Source organism: Taurulus bubalis, assembly GCF_910589615.1.
Source record: "Taurulus bubalis genome assembly, chromosome: 13".
Classification (NCBI taxonomy): domain Eukaryota; kingdom Metazoa; phylum Chordata; class Actinopteri; order Perciformes; family Cottidae; genus Taurulus; species Taurulus bubalis.
Genome location: NC_136601.1, coordinates 14,288,407 through 14,308,655, shown reverse-complemented (window position 1 = coordinate 14,308,655; position 20,249 = coordinate 14,288,407). Strand labels below are relative to the sequence as shown.

General features: G+C 42.2%; 1 protein-coding gene across 4 annotated transcripts in view; it reads left to right on the top strand.

Annotated features, from left to right (window-relative positions):
* LOC306745575 (protocadherin alpha-C2-like) overlaps positions 1-19,961 on the top strand; it is a gene marked incomplete at its 5' end in the record, with an annotated part of 179,663 nt that extends 159,702 nt beyond the window's left edge. For 3 of the 4 annotated variants that reach the window (XM_079228390.1, XM_079228389.1, XM_079228388.1), the window contains 3 exons: positions 7,190-7,254; positions 10,354-10,439; positions 19,052-19,961. In XM_079228390.1, the coding sequence (XP_079084516.1) occupies positions 7,190-7,254; positions 10,354-10,439; positions 19,052-19,359 (459 nt within the window). In that variant the 3' untranslated portion in view covers positions 19,360-19,961. Of the gene's footprint in view, positions 1-1,083; positions 3,649-7,189; positions 7,255-10,353; positions 10,440-19,051 lie in introns of those variants that run through there. The other variant, XM_079228391.1, reaches the window with a different exon arrangement.
* Between the last annotated feature and the right edge of the window lie 288 nt (positions 19,962-20,249).

Sequence of the window (20,249 nt, the reverse complement as noted above, 5' to 3'; positions counted from 1 at the left end):
GCTCCACTGTTAAGTTAAAATTGAATAGTACCAAAACATCTTGAGTTACTCTCTGTCACATTGACCACATTGCAATCCAATTAGCTTGAATCCAATTAAAATCTGAATTAAATGTAGGGACGTGGGAGTAATTACAAGACAGCCAGAGTCTGATGATTTAGGTGTTCGTGTCAACACCTGCAAGGTTTAACCACGCATGCGCTGTTCGTGCTGTTTTCTTGTTCCTGCCTGCAACGTATCCTCAGAGAACGGTTCATATGATATGTACGTAAAGTTACTCCTCGTTTAAAATCGAGTAACGTGAATCCAAGTCAAACGCTGAACATTACAGAGTTGATTCACCAATTGGCATGGAGTCTTTTTCTTTGTCTTATTTTTTTTTTAACAGTTGCTTTATTGCTTTATTTACGCGTTTCCTTATTATGCTGCATGTATCAGGAATCTGCGTTTCCATTTGACTCGAGGGTTCTCGAGTAATTGCGGGTTTGCATCAGTGAAGAAATGAAATCGCCAGGCAGGTTCATAAATCAGTTCCCCCAGCGCACAATGAAAAGGGCGGTGGCGCTGACAAAAAAGAGGGAAAACGATTGTGCCGAAATATTTCCCCAGAAATCGGCGTGGCATTGGCCGCTCCATGCACGGTGTCCAGATTTGTAGATAAGATAAAACTCGGGAGTCTTTAGTGTTTTTATTTGGTATTTGATGGTGCTCGATCATTTTATTCGGAGGTGCAGAAATGTACCCAGCAGCATCGTTTGAGCGAGTGGCGCCCCCTCCCCTTTTGCCCACAGACACCATCGCATGAGAGAGAGAGAGAGAGAGAGAGAGGGAGAGAGAGAGGGAGAGCAATAGGCAGCATCAGTGAAAGGAGCCAGAGAAATATAAAAACAGCACCCAGCACAGACAAAGGAAAACATGGATGCACACGGGAAGATTCTCGTTAAACAGGCAGCTGAGGGGATGCGGTGGTCGTCCTGCACATAGTTGGAGTCATGCCAGGATTATTCCCTCGTTTTTAATGAGGCGGGTGGGCTCGCACAGCACGCTGAGAAGGCGGAAAGATTTCTCCAACCCGTCTGCAAAGTCTGCCTGCCTGCGATGGCTGTAACGGCGCGATGCCGTTACAGTGTGAATGAGAATGTGCCTTTTTCTTTATATTTCGTTATTTTCGTACTCAGTGGCCTTACAACTGCACAAATTCGATACTCCATTCCGGAGGAGCTGGAGAACGGGGCATTGGTCGGGGACATTGTCCGAGATTTGGGGCTGGACCTGAGCAAACTTTCCACGCGACGAATCCGAATAACATCGGACAGTGGACGGCGATATTTCACCATCAATCACAAAACCGGGAAGCTGGTGGTGAGTGACCGCATTGACCGAGAGACAGCGTGTGAGTTCACTGGCACCTGTTCACGCAACCTGGAGGTGGTCTTAGAGAACCCACTGGAGGTGCACAACGTGGAGGTGGAGATTTTGGACGTGAACGATAACGCGCCACAATTCCCTCGAGATGAATACCAGCTCGAGGTGTCGGAGTCCGCTCTCCCCGGGTCCCGCTTCCACATCGAGGGAGCTCAGGACGCAGATGATGGCTCCAACTCCGTGAAGCAGTACCGCCTCAGCCCAAACGACCACCTCGCGCTGGACTCAATTAAGCCCTTTTCCAACGATAAGCACATCGAGTTTATTCTCAAAAAGCCCTTTGACCGCGAGCAGATGCCCTCACATCAGCTAATCCTGACAGCATTAGATGGAGGCACCCCGCAGCGAACTGGCACGGCCAAAATCAATGTACGTATCCTTGATGCCAATGACAATGTACCTGCGTTTGACAGCTCCGTGTACAAAGTAAAACTGTCCGAAAACTCCCCAAAGGGTGCTCTGGTGATCAAGTTAAATGCAACAGACCCTGATGAAGGCTCAAATGGGGAGGTGTTTTACTCCTTCAGCAGTTACACACCAGAACGAGTCAGACAGATGTTCTCCATGGACACAGACACTGGGGAAATTAGGGTGAAAAACAATATAGACTATGAGGAGACCAACACATATGAGATGTACATACAAGCAATGGACAAGGGGCCGGCTCCAGTGGCAGTTCACTGTAAAGTAGTTGTAGAAGTTTTGGACGTCAATGACAACATTCCTGAGATTGTACTGTCTTCACTCTCCAGCCCTGTACGTGAGGATGCCCGGGCTGACACCGTTGTAGCATTAATCAGTGTGAATGACCGTGACTCTGGACTAAATAAACAAGTCACCCTGGAGATCATGCCCAATCTGCCTTTTAGGATCAAATCCTTCCGGAACCACTATACCATCGTCACGTCCGCTTTCCTGGACCGGGAAACCATCTCTTCCTACAACGTCACCGTCAACGCTGTGGATGGAGGCACCCCATCCCTGTCATCTCAAATGACCTTTAAAGTGGATGTTGCAGACGTAAATGACAACCCACCTCGTTTTGAACAAACATCGTATACTGTTTACATCACAGAAAACAATGCTCCAGGTGCACCTCTGTGTGTCGTTAAGGCCACGGACGCTGATGCTGCAGAAAATGCACGCATCACCTATACTGTCCTGAATGACAACAACCATGGCATCCCTGTAGCCAGCTACGTCAGCATCAAACCTGATAAAGGTCAAGCCTATGCCCTGCGAGCCTTTGACTTCGAGAAGCTGAGAGAGTTTCACTTTCAGATCAAAGCCCAGGACAATGGCGTGCCTCCCCTGAGCCGTGTCGCCACAGTGTATGTTTACATTATGGATCAGAATGACCATGTGCCCAGGATAGTTTACCCGCCCACCAATGGGAGCCACACCACAGAGACGCTAATGAAAAATGCTGAAGCAGGAGTGTTGGTTAGCAAGGTGACGGCGTGGGATGGCGATGCCGGTCAGAATGCTTGGCTGCTCTATGCCCTGGAGCAGACCAACGCAGACCTCGACCTGTTCAAGGTGCACGAGTACACGGGGGAGATCCGCACCACAAGGCGCGTCATCGAGGACAACTCCACCTCATTCCGCCTGACAGTGATGGTGCATGATAACGGCCTACCACCACTCTCCTCCACTGCCACCATCCATGTGCACGTGATGGAGCTGCCGCCTAAGTTGACCCCCGACCCCAAGCGCATCATCAGGCCCAACAGCCCCCTCATGTTTTCCAATGTCACCCTCTACCTCATCATTGCCCTAAGTGCCACAACCTTCGTGTTCCTGGTCACCATCTTTGTTCTGGCCATTGTGCGTTGCCATGCCTACTGCACCCAGCCTGGCTCCTGCTCTCCATGTTGTGTATCCAAGAAGAGTGCTCCAGAGGGGGGCACCTCAGCCGGCGGGGGTGGAGGAAGAGCTACAGGTGGAGGAGGAGGTGGAGGGCAACCCAATGAAAATGCAGCCCTGCGCCGTGACCTCAAAGTGGAGCCGCACTATATTGAAGTGCGCGGCAATGGGTCTTTGACCAAAACGTACTGTTACAAGACCTGCATGACCGCCACATCGGGAAGTGACACTTTTATGTTCTACAACACGGGACGGCCGCACAGTGGCACCTGGGGCTCGGGGTACGTCACCAGCCACAGCGGACAGAGCCAGTTATTTGTACGGCGTCTCAGTATGCCAGATGCAACAGCCATTCAGGTGTGTGTGTCTGGTGTGATGTCTGTGTTTGTTATTTTAGATTTCCTCCAAAGTAAATGACACGCAAAGCACAAGCCATCAAAGGAAATTTATTATCTAGAGTTATGGTTCAGGTTTTGCTCTAGGGCGGTGTTCTTGCAGGAGGATTGCAGTTGACATTTAAGGCTCTGTAGCTGTTAACTTCTTTCATCTGTTCTGGCGTGTGATGTCTTAAAAAAAAATATTTTCTTCCTGCTTTTTCAGACGGATAGTTATTCTTGTACAACAAGGCATATGTACCTGTATTAGGTGCATATCTTGCATAGAAAACATCTTTGAAAAAAAGTTACTCCCAGGATCTGCTTAATTTTTCAAACTCATTTATACAATCTATGAATATGGCGATCAGGATGTAGAAAGATATACCACCATGTTGTTTGTGTAAATGCTTCCATTATTACATTTACTGGTCTTGTATATGTTTAATCTAATTTGAGCTCTCCATCTTAGAAACCTGGCAGACAGAAGTGTGGGTAGTTTCTCTGGGCTGTGTGTTTATTTGAGTGGGTAGGTGGGTGCAATCTGATTTGCTCAATGTGGTAAATGGTGTCTTTGTGTGCGTTCCACACTTGCTAAAGACCATTTGTTTGGTGATTCAGAGTATGAGATGTTCAAGTGCACCTGTCCTCCACAGTTCTGCAAAACGCTGTTATCAAACATATTTGTCACAAACCATCTCTCTCACTCGGTCTCCTTCTCTGCTCCATGTTACTAACTGTCTTTTAACAACAAACCAGTAGCTTTCAGCTTGTTCACCTTTGACCTCACACAGCCAGTGTTATTTGTCTACTGTGGGCTGTGTGCCACGATATTCAAGTCCAGTAGGTCCAGCGGGCATTCAGTGGTCATCTCTACAGAGAGGAAGAGTCTGGGAAATAGTGCAGCCTTTGCCAGCTGTGAGAGCCACCAGTCCCACTGCACCAAAATATCCTCTGCTGGTCACGTACCTCTCTGGTACTGAGCTGAGCAGTAAGCCAGACTTTAGGGATCTGTGCAGAAAGCAGGAATAAGGCAGATGCTATGTCTGAGCTTCTCTAGATCAGAGCATCTTTTCATGGTATTTTTAGCATTATAAAAGATTGTCAATATGCAGTTATTTGCATACGTTTTGTTTGTAGTAAAACAAACAGTATTATTAGGATGAAACAACCATTATTTGTTTTCTACATGGTTGTTTGCCCCAGAGCATCTCTGAGTCTGTCTTTGCAATGCAGAAATTAATATTAGAGAAGATTAGTGATAAAAAGAGGACTAAAAATGTTTTTACAGTAATTGTTCTGTGATCACTTGAAGTGTTCCTCATTATATGCCAGTCATGTTTATTCTTGCTATGTAATTAACTGGCAGTGATGTGTTTCTCATTACTGTGCGTGGATTGGCTTGCTCCTCGCAGCTAAGGCGTAGGACGAAAGGTGATTGGCCACAGTGTTGATGGCGGAGGTGTGAGCTTGTATCCATGCAAGGAGTGTTCACTGAGAGAGAGAGGGAAGAATGGAGAAAAAGGCGTGAAAAGGGTTGAGTGGACAAAGAAAAACATTCTATATTTTCTCATTACTAAGTGCAAACATGCAAGGAAATTAATACACTAAAAACTCTGGTATTTTTATTCTATTTCCACTTAGTTTGATTTCTCCCTTTTTCAAATGATAAAACGGAATGCATTGATATCTCATCCTCCGTAGGAGTCAGAATTGTTTTTGTTTGCCTGTTTATTTGAACTGGTAACATCTTAGTTTTCCACATATGTCTTCCCTTGAGAGTCTATCAGACTGTGGACATGTTTAGGTTCCAGATGCTTGTATCTAATGTGTGTGTGTGTGTGTGTGTGTGTGTGTGTGTGTGTGTGTGTGTGTGTGTGTGTGTGTGTGTGTGTGTTTTAATTTACCCCCATAAACACCATACGGGCAAACAGACTTCTCCCTTCGGCCACGAACGTTTAGCAAAGCTGTTTAGTCCCATTTGTGTACAATCTGGTTTTACTTTAATGTGTTTTTTGTATCACTCTCTTCCCGTGTATTGTGCAGTTGGTAAAACTAGGAAAGAGAAAGAGCTTTTGTTTAACTGTGTTTTGAATGCCATACTAACACCTGTTTCCCTTTCCGTAACCATCTAAACTATCGCTCTAGCCACTGATTGTTTTTTGAGGAGGGATTATCTTCGAATAACGAAATGCCCCCTTAGTTTTCAGTACGGCTAAGTACCTCAGATGCTACAATGCTCCGTATTCCCGTAGACACCCTGCTCAGTTTGAATGACTCCAGGAGGAATACCAGGCTTCTCATTAAGACCACATATTGGATTTCCACATTGATGAATGTCCACTGCAGACTCATAGAGGTCAATGCAGCTTCATCAGCAAGTGAACATCTGTCATATTTGAAAGGAAATGGGATTGCAGATGGGTATCTTATAAACTGCATGGCCAAGCAGGGATACTGTAGTGTTCTCAGTCAGATTGGTATCTCTGTCAGTGGTATATGTTGAAATTAGAGAAAATGCAATCTCCTTTCAGTTACATGCTCAGGTTAACTGCAGATTTTGCTGCACCGTTAGCTGCATCACTAGTGAATTGTAGTCCATTTATTACAGTGTAGTATCTTTACATATTTGTGACAATAGAATTTATCTAAATGAACAGAAGTTACAAATGAATTGCATCACTGGCAGACAGGCAGAGGTTTCAGTGGTGTCGTGTCCTTTGTGTCTGTTCTGTTGTGGTGTGTCTGAACTGAGATGCAGCGCTGAGGGGGTTAATCTGATATCTGCCCTCCCCCTCCTTCCTCCACCTGTGACCTTCACAGGACTGAAATGACAGAGGGCGGTGGGTGGGGAGTAAAATGTAGACCGTGCCCTGCACAGTTACCATGGTGAGATGTGCCAGTGACACTCAAGGTTTTGATCAGTGTTAAGAGGATATAACAGAGAGAAAGAACAGCAGCGCAGGAGAGGGGGTCGAGAATATACAGTGGCAGAGTAGAAGAAAAAGAGAACTGAAACCATAGTCATCAAAAAACATCTTTATAATTCAGTATTGTTGTGAAGACTGAGTCAGGCATTTTGAAATATGATAGAGTGATAGAGAATGTAGCAGAAGGGATGGAGAGCATTAGTTAGAACGCTGCAGCTTTGAATTGAGTCAGTCATCAACACATACCAGAGAGCATATGAGACTTCTGCAATGTTTCCATGATAATAGACTGTACCACAACCATACTGGAACGAGTGGTAACCACAGATGTGTAGCCTCAGGAGAGAGGAGAAGGTGTTGGGATGGATGGGAGGAGTGCACTAAAAAGCTTTAATTCATCATTCACTTCTCTCCAAAGGCAGCGGCAAGCTGTCACTGCTGAGTGTGTGTGTGTGTGACTTTCTTTTGAAGGTTTGTGTGTTTATGTGCGCACATGACGAGCATGCGCTCGCACTTCTCGCCATGACTTATTAATGAGACGGTATTGGCTTTCACCTGTACTTAAGACTCAATGTCTCTCACTCTCTCTTGCAGCCCAAAGGGCCGAGTGCCGACTGGAGATATTCAGCCTCCCTGAGAGCAGGAGGTGTAATGCAGAGGTAAGCATCCATTTAAAAAATTGTTTTCTTTGTCATCGTACCTCACCAGTCACCTTCATTATGTTTTGTGAAAGACAAAAAGACATTCACACTATATACTCCCACCTAATAATATTATCCCATCCGATTACCATTCTCTGGCTAATCTTAAGCACCACCAAATTCTTCATTAATAATGATTACGACCTCTTTGAACAAAGGTTCATTCATCCACCCATCAGTCAAGGAACATATCCTCAAATAGTCTACATAAATGGCCTACGGAGCCAAACTGTACATTTAAGATGTGAAATAATATGAACATAATACATGCAATTATATATTTAAGTCAACTAGAATGCAAAGGCGTTCTTCTGGCAGTTCAAAGGAAGAAGTCATCCTCTGAATCCATTTTATTTTGTTTAATTGTACAGAGTGTCCCTATGACATGGCAACCAGGCAATGTGCTTAAATGTCTTGATACCTGTCTTTGCACCAGAGTCAGGTGAGGCATATAGGTCCAGTCATTGGCATATTCCAGGAAAGATGTCGGAGATCATCTGCCAGCTGTTGCTCTAATGATGGGAGTTCTGATGGGAAAAGGGTGCTACTTAGTATCAGGGTTGTCCAAAACAGAATAATCAACCTCTTGTTTTAACCAACCACATGTATATTCATCAATATTAAATATACAGTTTTGGTCAATTGTGAGAAAATCCCAATTATCTCAATCTTATTAAAAACATATTATTGTAATCAATGTACATTTTGTTGTTGTATAATGATCATTGAAAACAATGGCATGTGAACAATGAGAGAAGGGACACAGTGAGGAGAAATGCACTTATGGCTCTCTCAACCACAGACAGATGGAGAACTGACGGGAGAGAAGGGTTTAAGCAGAGGAGGGGGTCAGTGATGGATGAAGGGCAGGTAGTCAGGTGGAACGATGGCTTATCAGGGATTGCTGCATGACTACACCAATGAATCAAATTACCCATAAGACACCGGGCACCTGCTGTGGGATCAGATGGGCCCGACCAAATCAAGGGTAATGTTAATGAAATGGCACCATAATTATACAAAATATCAGTCTTAATTAGCTATGGTATCTTCATCAATCACTATCATAATCAACTAGTATAGATGGATATATTTGAGACACTGGCCTTGAACAGGCAACAACAAGCTTTCCAATCTCTATGTCGGAGAAAATATTGGTATTTCTCTGTAACACCCGAACCCATAACAATTATAATAATTATACTGTATGCACACACACAGTTAACCACATTATAAGGTTGACTGGACAAGTCTTTCAGAACTTTATTTAAACGGCATTCTTCTGTTGCTGCTCATCAATGTGAGTCTCCTAAGGCCCAAGTTTGTGTTACACTATCTGTATACTGTAGATGCACATACTGTGAAATATATGTATATAATGTGTATATTAATGTGTGCACTCTGATGTCCATGTCAGAATAATAACCGTGCACCATCCGAGTGATTAATGTTACACAGATTCCCTCATAATTACAGCAGGGATTAATGAGCATTCGTGTGCTTATGCGAACCAGTCTAACATATTAAATATTTCTCGTGACTCACTACTCTGATGTGTTTTAAGTTGACTATCCCCCATGTCCCGTTACCAAGCCTCACTGAATGTTCATTTATAATCAGAGCTTGTATAAGAGATTTTGGATTTCACACCCAAACACCATGTAATGGCACTAACCTCTTTTAATTTAATTTAATCTCTGATGAAGTGCAAATGATTTCCTACTAATTGTGTTGTTTAGGGGGTTGTGTCTAGGTTCATTTTGTGATCACTATAGTTATGATTTGAGACAAATAAATATAACATTGCGAGACAGTTTTGATGCTGTAAAATGATGAAGAAGCATGTGTTTACAGATAGTAGGAGAAGATGAGAGATTAGGAATGAGAGAGAGAAGGACATTACCTTTAAAAGTGTATTATCAGCCCAGTGTTTGTCATTAATATTTTATAAGTGTACCATAATGATGCTGGCGCTTTGCAGCATTTAAAATGACCTCCATCACCAAATCACTTTTGTTCCCTTCACAGAACCACTGCACAGATGGATCTAGATTCATACATATTTGAACAGTTTTTAACATTTTTATAGTAAAGTTGTCTACACAATTATATTTCAATACTTCCTGGTTCACAATATATTTCATAAAGACTGAAAGCTTCTTGTTTTAAAGACATAAACCACTTAATAGGTGCAGATTACCAGAAAGAAATACCGCCTCACACAGACCTGAGTAAATGTTTTAACTTTTAAAGACCTAGTTTTTCACTCGGGGTGGGGGGGGATTACGGTGGACTAGCAGCAGGTAGAGATTGAGAATCAGAGTATTGGTTTTAAAAGGTAACTATTAAATTGATGGTGCTGCCAAATCACAGACAAAATATTTGATATTATGGTTAGTTTAAGGTTAGTTTATAATTTGACCCTTTAAGAGCGGTTCTGCCCTCCTTGCTTAGATCATATGAGAAAGCAGTGGCTCTTTGTAAAGACATACAGGTCTCATATGTGTCTTTGTGACAAAAATCTTATTGTCAGAGCTAGAAAATATAATATTTCCCTTTTTTTTAAAGATATGGTGGAAGCAGTGGGAGAAAGAATTTACATGTAGCAGCATTTCTGTTCGGTTGGTATTGTTCAGCACTACAGACTGTGGTGTTTTTCAGTAGCGGGGAGGGTGCCGAAATCCCACAGAGCGTGTGTGAAAATGTAAGAGCGGCCATCTGTAATCCATAATCCAGAGAATATCAGAAAAATGTAGGGTGAATACTTTAATCCTAATCTGAACGTTACATTTTCTAACCTCCACACAGAGTACCAAGCTTTGGATTTGTAATGTTGTGTATTATCGGACACATATGGAGACAGGGAAGTTAAATATGTGGCAGCTTATATATAAGTGACGGGAATCAATCATAATATAGAGCTTCACAAAGTATAAAAGTATGTGTATGGATTCCTTCTCTTGTGCAGTTTAATGTAGCATGACTTAATATATAATATTGAGAGAATGCCTTTCCAGTGTGTAAAATGTGCATGTTTTTTTCTTTTTTGTGTTCCAGCTCAGTGCACATGGAAGAGTCCTCGGTAATGCAAGGAGCCCAAGGTGTCCTGGTTCAGAACTGGCCCACTGCATCCAGCGCCGCCGGTAAGAATCAATCTACTCTAATCTATGCTCTAAAATAAACCAATCATGAATAACACATTCTTAAGCATAGTAAATATATATATATATATATATATAATAAAGTAAGACATATACACACATAGACGTAAATGGACGTCTGGTCCTAAAGGTCTCAAATAGTAATAACCATCTATAGTCTCGTTTAATTACAAATATTGAGACAAAACTAGCTTGGACGATTTTGTACCAAAAACTGTACATTCCTCAAGAGTTTATCAAACCAAGAGAGAGAATAATACAAAGAGGAATACAGGGATATCAGCTACATGATCGCCCCGACCCACTCCTACCACTTCCCACTGCTGCAAGGAGAGGAAATGACACATGCTACGTAGGTGTAGATGGATATCTCTGCTCTCTGTTTCAGGAAGGGAGACAATATAGACAAAAAAAGGGTGAGCAAGAGCCAATAGTTGATTGGAACATCAGCAAGATGTTTACAAAGGCATAAGCCTCTGAGCCATGGAGGACAAACATTGGAGAACAAATTAGAGAAGAAGAATAAAACACAGTTACATTCTTTTAATGGGGATCTTTCTCAGTCTCTGTCTGGGAGACTGTATTTAACACACATACACTCACAAAGGCCACGGTTAAGGGGTGGTGATCTGGGCAACTAATCCTATAACATTTTGAAATATTTTAATATGTTTGTAAGCTTTCATCCTTTTATGTAACATATGGACATTTAAAATGGTGCATCTGTGCATTATATAATTTAATTTAATTAGCTAGTTATATGTTTTTTTGATAGATTATATAATATAGATTATTAAATATCACTCTTACGAAGGAAACAATATTTTAAATAATTTTAGCCATTAGGCATTGCAGTTGCAAGATATTAATGAAATTGCAAAAGTCAAATTCAGAGTTTTGTTCAAAACAGAATAGTAATTGTTAGCAGTGCCTTTACTGTGAAGCAGCTGCAGGAAAGTGACGCACATGGAAGTGTCAACTTCACCTTGTTGAGAATCATGAAGTCTAAATTTAACATTTTACACCATTTGCCACGTTGTTTTTGTTAGGTATGCAGTAATATTGCAAGGGGACAACATACTTGGATGTAGATTTTCCACTTTGCTCATTGGTACATTATCCTCTTTACTGTGTTTACTACAGATGACATGAGAGCATGCAGCAGAGGTCATTTTATTTATAAAAGACGAAACAGATTTCCCTTGTCAGGTTGGAAAGGTTCTCGCAAAGACTCAAACAAAGCACTGCAAAGGAGCTTATTAGAAAACAGTGTTAGCTGAATCGAAAGAACAGGAACACTGGAGCAAAACAAAACTCTAAATGACGGCATACTCAATGCTAGATGACATTTCAAAGACATTGTAATGTGAATGTCATTGCATACAATGCCAGATTCACTTCCCCTAACCAAGATTTATGACCAAAGAGGAGAATTCAGTTGTCAGCTCTTGACTTTCCTCATGATGACAGGGAGCTGCGGTCAAAGAGGATTAAGAGTGAAGCAGAGAAAAGAGTGGCCTGGTAGAGAAAAAAATGAAGGAGGAGGCAGGTGAGATAACTGGACAGACATATGTACAATGAGCGAACTGGAGCGAGAATGACAGTGTAATTAAGTTTAGAGAAAGAGTTGTTAAGAAAGTAGAGATGGCCTGGTGTCTTTTATAGACGGGAGGCGGTGGGCTGGGCAGGCAGACAAACTACCCACACAGTACTGTCTCTTCCTATCCACACACACATACACACAGCCTCCTCCGCTCTGCCATTGATTTGTTGCTGTGGCTGAGGACTTACTGCCTGCAGGCACTTCAAAACATGAGAGATGGAGAGAGAGAACAGAACAGGCTGTGGTGACGTCTTCAGGGTGGGTCAGTGGTAATAAGATCAGCTGGTGAGGATTTAAGGTGGTCTAATTGAGCTGTGGCAGTTCAAGAATAACACATTGTGCACACGCTTTGCCTAAGGGCTGACTGTCCCTTCTTTATCTCATTGTAAGCCATGTTAAAAAGGGAAATATTAGCTGGGGGCTATATTAGCTTCAGGTCCAAGTTTAGGGTTGAATTAAGGATAAATTTGGGTTAAGAGTGTCTGATAATATGAAAAGAGTGTATTTCTAAAGCTCCCTGACTGAAGATTGGGAAAGATTAGTTTTTCGGGCTTTGAAGATAGTTCTGTTTATCATGTCTCAGAAATGAGAGGAATGGAGATATTGATTCAATGTGGTCTGTCACATCACTTGTGAGTCACAGGCTGTGCTATTTATAACTAAATCATCTTGCTTGTGAGGTAGACTGAGGTTCTGAGGTGGAGAGCAGGAGTATATGGGAGTTGAGTTTGTTGAGGGAATTGTTTCTGTCTGGTTGCTGTACCAACAGGGTGATGTTTACTTCACAGTCCAGTTTTTTTCTTCGATGTGAGACACGGAGGTACATCCGACAACGCCCCTGTTTCTTCCCCTTTAGATTTAAAGCGTGTGGATTCGTGTGTCTTTTGCATCTTGTTCAGTATTTTTGTGTGAACATGCATGTGTGCTGGCTTGGCTGTGTTTCCAAGTGTGTTTTGGCTGCCTGCTTTGTGTGCTGCTCCTGCTGTGACAGATGGAGCGCAGCCCACGCCCAGATTAACAGACGCACATGAATGAAATCAGGGTTCTGTTTGCTGTCTCACTCTCTCTCCCGATCTGTTTCTCACTCCCTCTATGTCTTCCTCCTCACGGCTAACCAAGGGCACATGGGTTATTCAGAGAGAACCGTGCTGCATTGCATTAGGGATTGAAAAAGAAACGAGAGAATAAGCAATATAGGATAAGGTGGAGCGGAAGGTGACGAGACACGATGAACATGAACAGTTTGGGAGGGAGTGACGATGACTAAATCAGAGTGATTGACTGTAGCAAAGTCTGCGAAGGAAAGAGAGGAAGCTGTGAGGCTGCTGTTGCTAGGGGAGAGAGAGAGAGAGAGAGACAGAGAGAGAGAGAGAGAGAGAGAGAGAGAGAGAGAGAGAGCGAGAGCGAGCTTGCAGCATTATTCTCCATCAGCACAAGCCGCTGTCACCATGACTCCTACAAATGTCCTACTGCTTCACTGGAGGACGTAGTTTCCAAGGCAACCATGCATGGCTCTTATATTGGCAAGAGAGAAGACGGGAGGGGGCTGTTATCTAGAGGGGTGCAAACATTTGGTGTGGGACAAAAGGTGCTGAAGGTGGGGGAGAAGGGGGGAATGAAAAAAAACAGACTGGCATCAGGTGAAGGACAAGACAAGAGGAGGCTTTGGCTGAAAACAGTACACGAGCAAAACAGTACAAAACAGTACACGAGCACAACCTAAAACAGAGTGGGATGGGTGTGTTTGGAAGGTGAGAGTTAGAGGTAAGAGGTGTAAAGGAAAGGAGAGAGCAGAGGAGTGAGTAACAGAAGGAGAGTGACCTACATTCACTTGGGCGGTGGTGTGCTGCAAAGGTGGATGCAGGTTTACTGTTTTCTGCATCACCCCAGATTGCACACACACACACAAACACACTGGAATATACACACAGAGAGAAACAGATTTGATGCGAGTTGACGGTAATCAACTGCAGCAAGCATGTGCCGAGGCAAAATAGACTAAAGGGTGGAGGCAAAATGCCAAGAGAAAAAGATGGACGAGAGGACACTCTACTGTACTCTATTATGCTACATTTTGCTCCTTCAATGCCTCAGACCTCGGCCATCTTATGATTTTTGCTAATTAGCGTCGAGGACCATGACCTCATGCGTTTACCTTACTGTAATTGTGTCAGTCTCATCAGGATGGGTAGGTGCGAGTACATGTTGTGATATTTCTGTCGTGGATAAAATTACACAAGGAGGTAGTCAAAGAAGAGATAGAAGATTCAAGGAAGGTTGAATTCAAGGCTGTATATCTTATGTTTGAAATACAGTCTTAGTTAAAGTGAATTTGATATGAAAATATATTTGGTCCCATCAGAAAGGCAAGGTAAAACAGTCTAGAAAGCTGTCAGGGACTTTTTCACATGTTCTAAATCCCTCCGCCCCATCTGTTTCCATTTCTCAACTTCAGTTATTTGTTTTTTGTTCCTATCCTGCTCTCTCTGAGTCTTTTTATAATACTTGGCAGCTCTCTCCATCTCTTTCTCTCTGGAGAATTAATCAATTTATGCTTTGCCTTTTTTATTTTTTACATAATAGCTACACATACTGGCATACAATAGACACACATTGATACACTGATAACAACTCTAACTCTCACACATACAACTACAGCCAGTGTCGTTTTTATTGTGTTAATCCTGTCAATTTTGGATGCTTGTGTCCACCATCTGCCACATGATCCAGCTGGGAGTAGAAAGCAAGGAGCTCAACCCTTCATGAAACCCAAAAGAGAGAGACACACACACACACACACACACACACACACACACACACACACACACACACACACACACACACACACACACACACACACACACACACTTGTACACTCAACTATGTATATGCACAGGCATAATTGCTCTTCCCATCATTGTTGTATTATTACCCACTCCAGTTTGCTTTCTTTGTTGCATTTACTGCGAGTAGATTGGGGAATATATGGTAAATTATGCAGACACAAAATGTATTCTTCTTTCACCAACCAGGCAAAGCAGCGAAAACACAGACACATGAATAATAATTAGGTTTTGAATAGACAGCAAAATCACATTTTGTTTTTATCACAATGAGCACACACTGCTCAGCACTCTTAACAAACACAGTATCTATCTTGAGAAAGGGTGTGGTCCCAACTGACTGTTTGCTATCATGACAATCACATATTTATTCACCACTGCAGTGTAGGAGAGAGAAAAAACAATCGCACCTTCAGGATCTTTTAATCCTTTTTTTGTTTCTCCTCCCACCCTCCGCTTCAGTTTTGAGCATCATGTTTCATATCTGCATCCCTGCACTCCCTGGCCCCTCTTCTTCCTCCTCCTCTTCCTCCTCAGCTAGTTATGTAACGCTGCACTGCGCTCCACTGCGCTTTCTGCCCAACTGGACGATGGTAGGGCGAGACAAGGGGATGAATAAAGTAGACGTGGCAAATTGGAGCTTTGGTGATTTAAGTGGCTGTGAAAACCCTCGGCTGCAACATGGGAGTGATGGGACATTCACATGCAGAGATTCAGGGTTGAAGACAGAGATCAAACTCAGGAGAAGATGCAACATTATTGATTACAATGACTTGTGTCGCTCTAGCATTTCAAATACAAGGTGCTTAAAATTCTGCTAGTTGCAGATGGAGAAAGTAATAAAGCTGGGGGCAAATAGGAAACAAATAACCCATCCTCATCTCTACTGTGCCTGATATCATTGATGGACAAGCTGTTTAATACCCGATCACATTAATGTTACTATAAATACTGATGGGCATGATTAAGACTCATCAATAACTGTGAGGGACGGGTGTTGGCTGGCTGAGTTTTCACACATGATTAGTTGAAAGGTCGGGGGAAATGATAGAGAGAGAGGATGGCAAGGAAAAGAGAAGGAGAGAGGCTGTGCAAGAAGAACAGAGAGGAGGGAAGGGCGGAAGTTTTGCTCTGCAACAGCCATCGACAAATCAGATTGAAGCAATGGCTGTGTGGGGATGAGTGTTGGGTGAGGTGGGTCTGTTACCATTGTGAAGGAAGAGACGCGGAGAAGAGTGAGAAAAGACTAACAGTATGAGAAGACAGATAAAAGTGGTTAGATATAGAAGGAATGGATCACAGGTCAAATCTCATATTGTTAAAATTGTCTAGCATTAAAATGACTCATTTTCTAAGTAAAATTTGGTTTAAAAAAAAAAGGACAAAAAGAACTTTCCAAAGCAGCGAAGACTATTATGACATGGCCTTTTCCGTTGCACCAGTTTAACGCAGCTAGACAACAGTGTGTCCCATGATTTGCCTTTTTTTTTTTTTTTTAAGACATTGACCCTTTCAAGAGAGTTATCCTTCCCTGCCCTGCATGGCCTTACCCTTTCCCATCTGTCTGCGTCAGCATGACTCATCACTCTCCAGGGTGTTGCTTTGTTTGTGAATATAATTTTGCATTGGGCCACTGGTGTCTCATCAAGTCCCCTCATTGAGTGAGACAGGTAATTTATTTGAGATAAGAGAGTGGACGCTTTAGAGCAAAGTGTTGCCAGCTTCCCAGTAGTCTGCATTTTTATCTAGTATTTTGGTGCTCCGTTTCTTCTGTTTCTATTTTCTTAGGAGTTAGAATCAGGATCATGTTTCCTCTTGGGCAGTCAGATATGGACTTATCATCTGGGGGAAGACTCTCGCCTTGTACATGAATATGACGCTAGCTGTCTCTGTTTCTACATTTGGAGGAAACAGTGACTGGATGTAGTCTGTCCTGTCCTAATCCTCTCAGTCTCTTTGTCAAATACAGTCTCCTCTCTGCTGCTCTTCCAGCTGTGTTGTCGCATTCAGTGAATGATAGCTTTTTGGGGAATTAGAATGGAGAACAATGAAAATGCTTACCCCAAGTAATTAGTGTACAGTGGTCTCATTCTGATTATATCTGAGGGAATTAAATATGACATTGAAAACGACAAATCAGAAAAGAAGCCACAACTAACAACTATTTTCACTACTGACTAACCTGCCAACTATGTTCTCAATGTATTGTTCAATCGCTTGGGCGATAAATTGTAAGAAAATCATAATAACTGCTCATCACTTGCCTAAAGCCCAATGTAACATCTTCAAATGAATGTATTTGTTCAACCAACAGTCCAAAACCCAAAGCTATTTGCAGTGGCATTTGTTGATTGTTAATTAACTTATCATCGCCACTCTCATTCAGACTAGAATCTGTTTATGTTTAGATTCACTCATAAAAAAAGAAAAGAAAATTGATTTAATGCCATTTTCTGCTTCGACTTGGGCAGTTTCCCTGCAGAAGGAGGAGCTTTACAGCAGTTTGTGTCTCTATGACTGATTGGATTGTATGCCAAGCAAGCAATGTCATGTTTTCCATGGATTTACTCCATGAATCCTTCACTGAGAGCAGATCTCACTGAGGGCTTGTAATTGAAATGAGTAAAATGTGGAAAGGAAGAAACAAAATATGAATTCAAAGCAGGACTTTTAAAAAAAAAAGTAAAATAATAAACTCCATTGTCGAATAAATTAAAGTTTAGTAATGTCACTGGATTATAGGGCTGACACACTAATTGCATATGAGACTTTTGTTTTGTCTCCAAGATGTAATTAATTCACTTTGATCACTATCTCTTGTATCAACCAGGTCATCATTACTGAATCAAATTCAGCTTACACCATTTATAGTTTAGTCAGAACTATGTTTGCATTCACTATGCCCAACTTTATTTAGGATTTTCATTTTGTGTAAGAGATGCAGCATGAAGAAAGCTGAAACCAAACATATAGTGTATATTTTGAGGTTGCCTGGTGATATTGCAGTTCGAGAAGATTGGAATATTGTATTCTCTGCCCTGGGTACTGTCAGGCTTCTTCTTCCAGACACTGTTCCTTCTGGTTGGATGCAGTCTTGCTCAGTTAATCTCCCCTTTGGAAATAACGCAGAAATGGAGTCATAGAAATAAAAGGAATATGTGGCAAATAGGTCATTTCTATGAGAAAAGAATCAAAGTGATTGGGTCTTCTGCTGGTAGTTTTAGTTATGTTATATACTGCATGTGAACATGTATGATACGCATACAATGAAGTAAGGGAGTCATCTCTCCTTGATGCATGGTCAGATTGGTTGCTCATGCCTTCCTAAATAAATACAGTGACACCTGCCAATTACTGAATACGGACGTGTTTGCTTTGTGCCCACATTTGTTGATTTTTTTGCAAAACAGTTCAGTTAGATTCCGCTAAAATACTGTATTACCTTTCTCAGCCTTTAATATACAGATGAAGGGCTTAATGTTTCATCAAACAGTGCACAGATGTTAGCTTTGGCCAGGAGGCAACCTTTGATTCATTGCCCACTTAGTGGTTTCATCTTGTAAAACTCCCATTAAGTTACACCATCTCCCACCTTTTATAGCATGTCATGGCTGTTCCCTCAAGTAATGCCACTCATTAACCGATTTAGATTTTTACAATGGCTGCAGTAGATATCAGTAAACTCTCCTTGCAGCCAAAGTTTTGACACAGTTTGGCCTGATTTATGTTTATAAAAGTGCAGGGGACTTAAAAGTACATTCTGTGAGCTGTAGTTCAGTGGAGGGATTTATCTGAGAAGAAATCAAGATGGGGTGATACTTATAGACTTTGAATGATATTTATTTATAGAAAGGTTTGTGGAGCTAATGCAGAGGAGTCATTACATATACATCTAATGAAATCAAAAAGATTTCACAACACAACCTGTACGTTAGATGACTGGCAAATTGTCCTTCTTAACTGGTGTCTCTCATACATAACCAAAGGTGCAAAAGGCTTAGTACATCTCCCCTAGTGTGTCTGAATAATTCTGTATTTACATTTTTACAATTCCGAGAGTATGAGTCCATCAAAATCAGTCCATTGATAACATAATGTAATAAACTCAAATGGATAGCAAACAATAACCCATCATCCATCTCTTTCAGATGCTGAAGGAGGAGAGGTGTCCCCCCCAATGGGAGCTGGAGTAGACAGCAACAGCTGGCATTTTCGCTATGGCGCCGGCGGTCCTGGTGCACCCCCACAACACCTGAAACCTGGCGAAGTTCCCCCGGAAGCCTTCATCATCCCCGGCTCACCCGCCATAATATCCATCAGACAGAACCAGGGCGGAGAGGACGACAAGAGCGATTTCATCACCTTCGGAAAGAAAGAGGAGGCCAAGAAGAAGAAAAAGAAGAAGAAGGAGAAGAAAGACAAGAAGGATAAGGGGAAGGATGATGGAGATGAGTAGAGGAGCAGAAAGAGGAAATGGTAAAGAAAAGGGCGTTGTTAAAACAGAGGTACCAACCAAAGTCCACTGGGCAAAAAGTACTATTTCATTTTATTACCTTTTTTCAGTGATAATATTTTGAAAAACCCGGCCTTACCAAGATTTATTTTACCTTCAGTAATTTACTGAGGTGAATTATTGATCTTGCCTTGATAAACAATAAAATGATTGATTTTGCTCCACGCCCCTATGTGCCTATTCACCCGAGTCAACTCATGTCAGTCAACTTTTCCAGTAATAATTGACCACTCTTTGCCCTAGTCTTGAATTTGTTTTCCTTTAACCCACTGGGCATGTTGGCACCTCTGTCTTACCCCCTCCCCAACTGATGTGTAAACCGTTCTCTCTGAGAGAAGACAAATACTTTGTACAAGAACAACAAAAAGCCCTGTGCCAGCCAAGGAAAAGAAGAACGACGACAAAGAAGATTGAGACAGATGCATGCCATCTGGAGCTGGACACGTACTACTTGTAAATAGCACAGGAGTCACTGAAACTAAGGCTTACATGACACTTCTGCAGATTCCTCTGATACTTACCAACAGTGTTTCCTAAGATCTCAAAGAAACCACATGCACACATACGCATGCTCACACATTCAAACATGCAAACACAAATACACATACTTACCGTGACTAAATAGACATGGAGCGCACTTGAGACCTAAAGAGAGGGTGGAAAATATTAAAGGAGAGAAAATCACCTGACATCCAAGAAATGTGCTTAAAACTAGACACTGCAAGCATTTTGTCCTGCACCGTCACCTATGCGGTGCGCATGTGTACATCAACTCTCTCAGGATGGAAGCAGCATCCTTTGCTACCACTCTGTACTTTCTCACTGCATTTGAA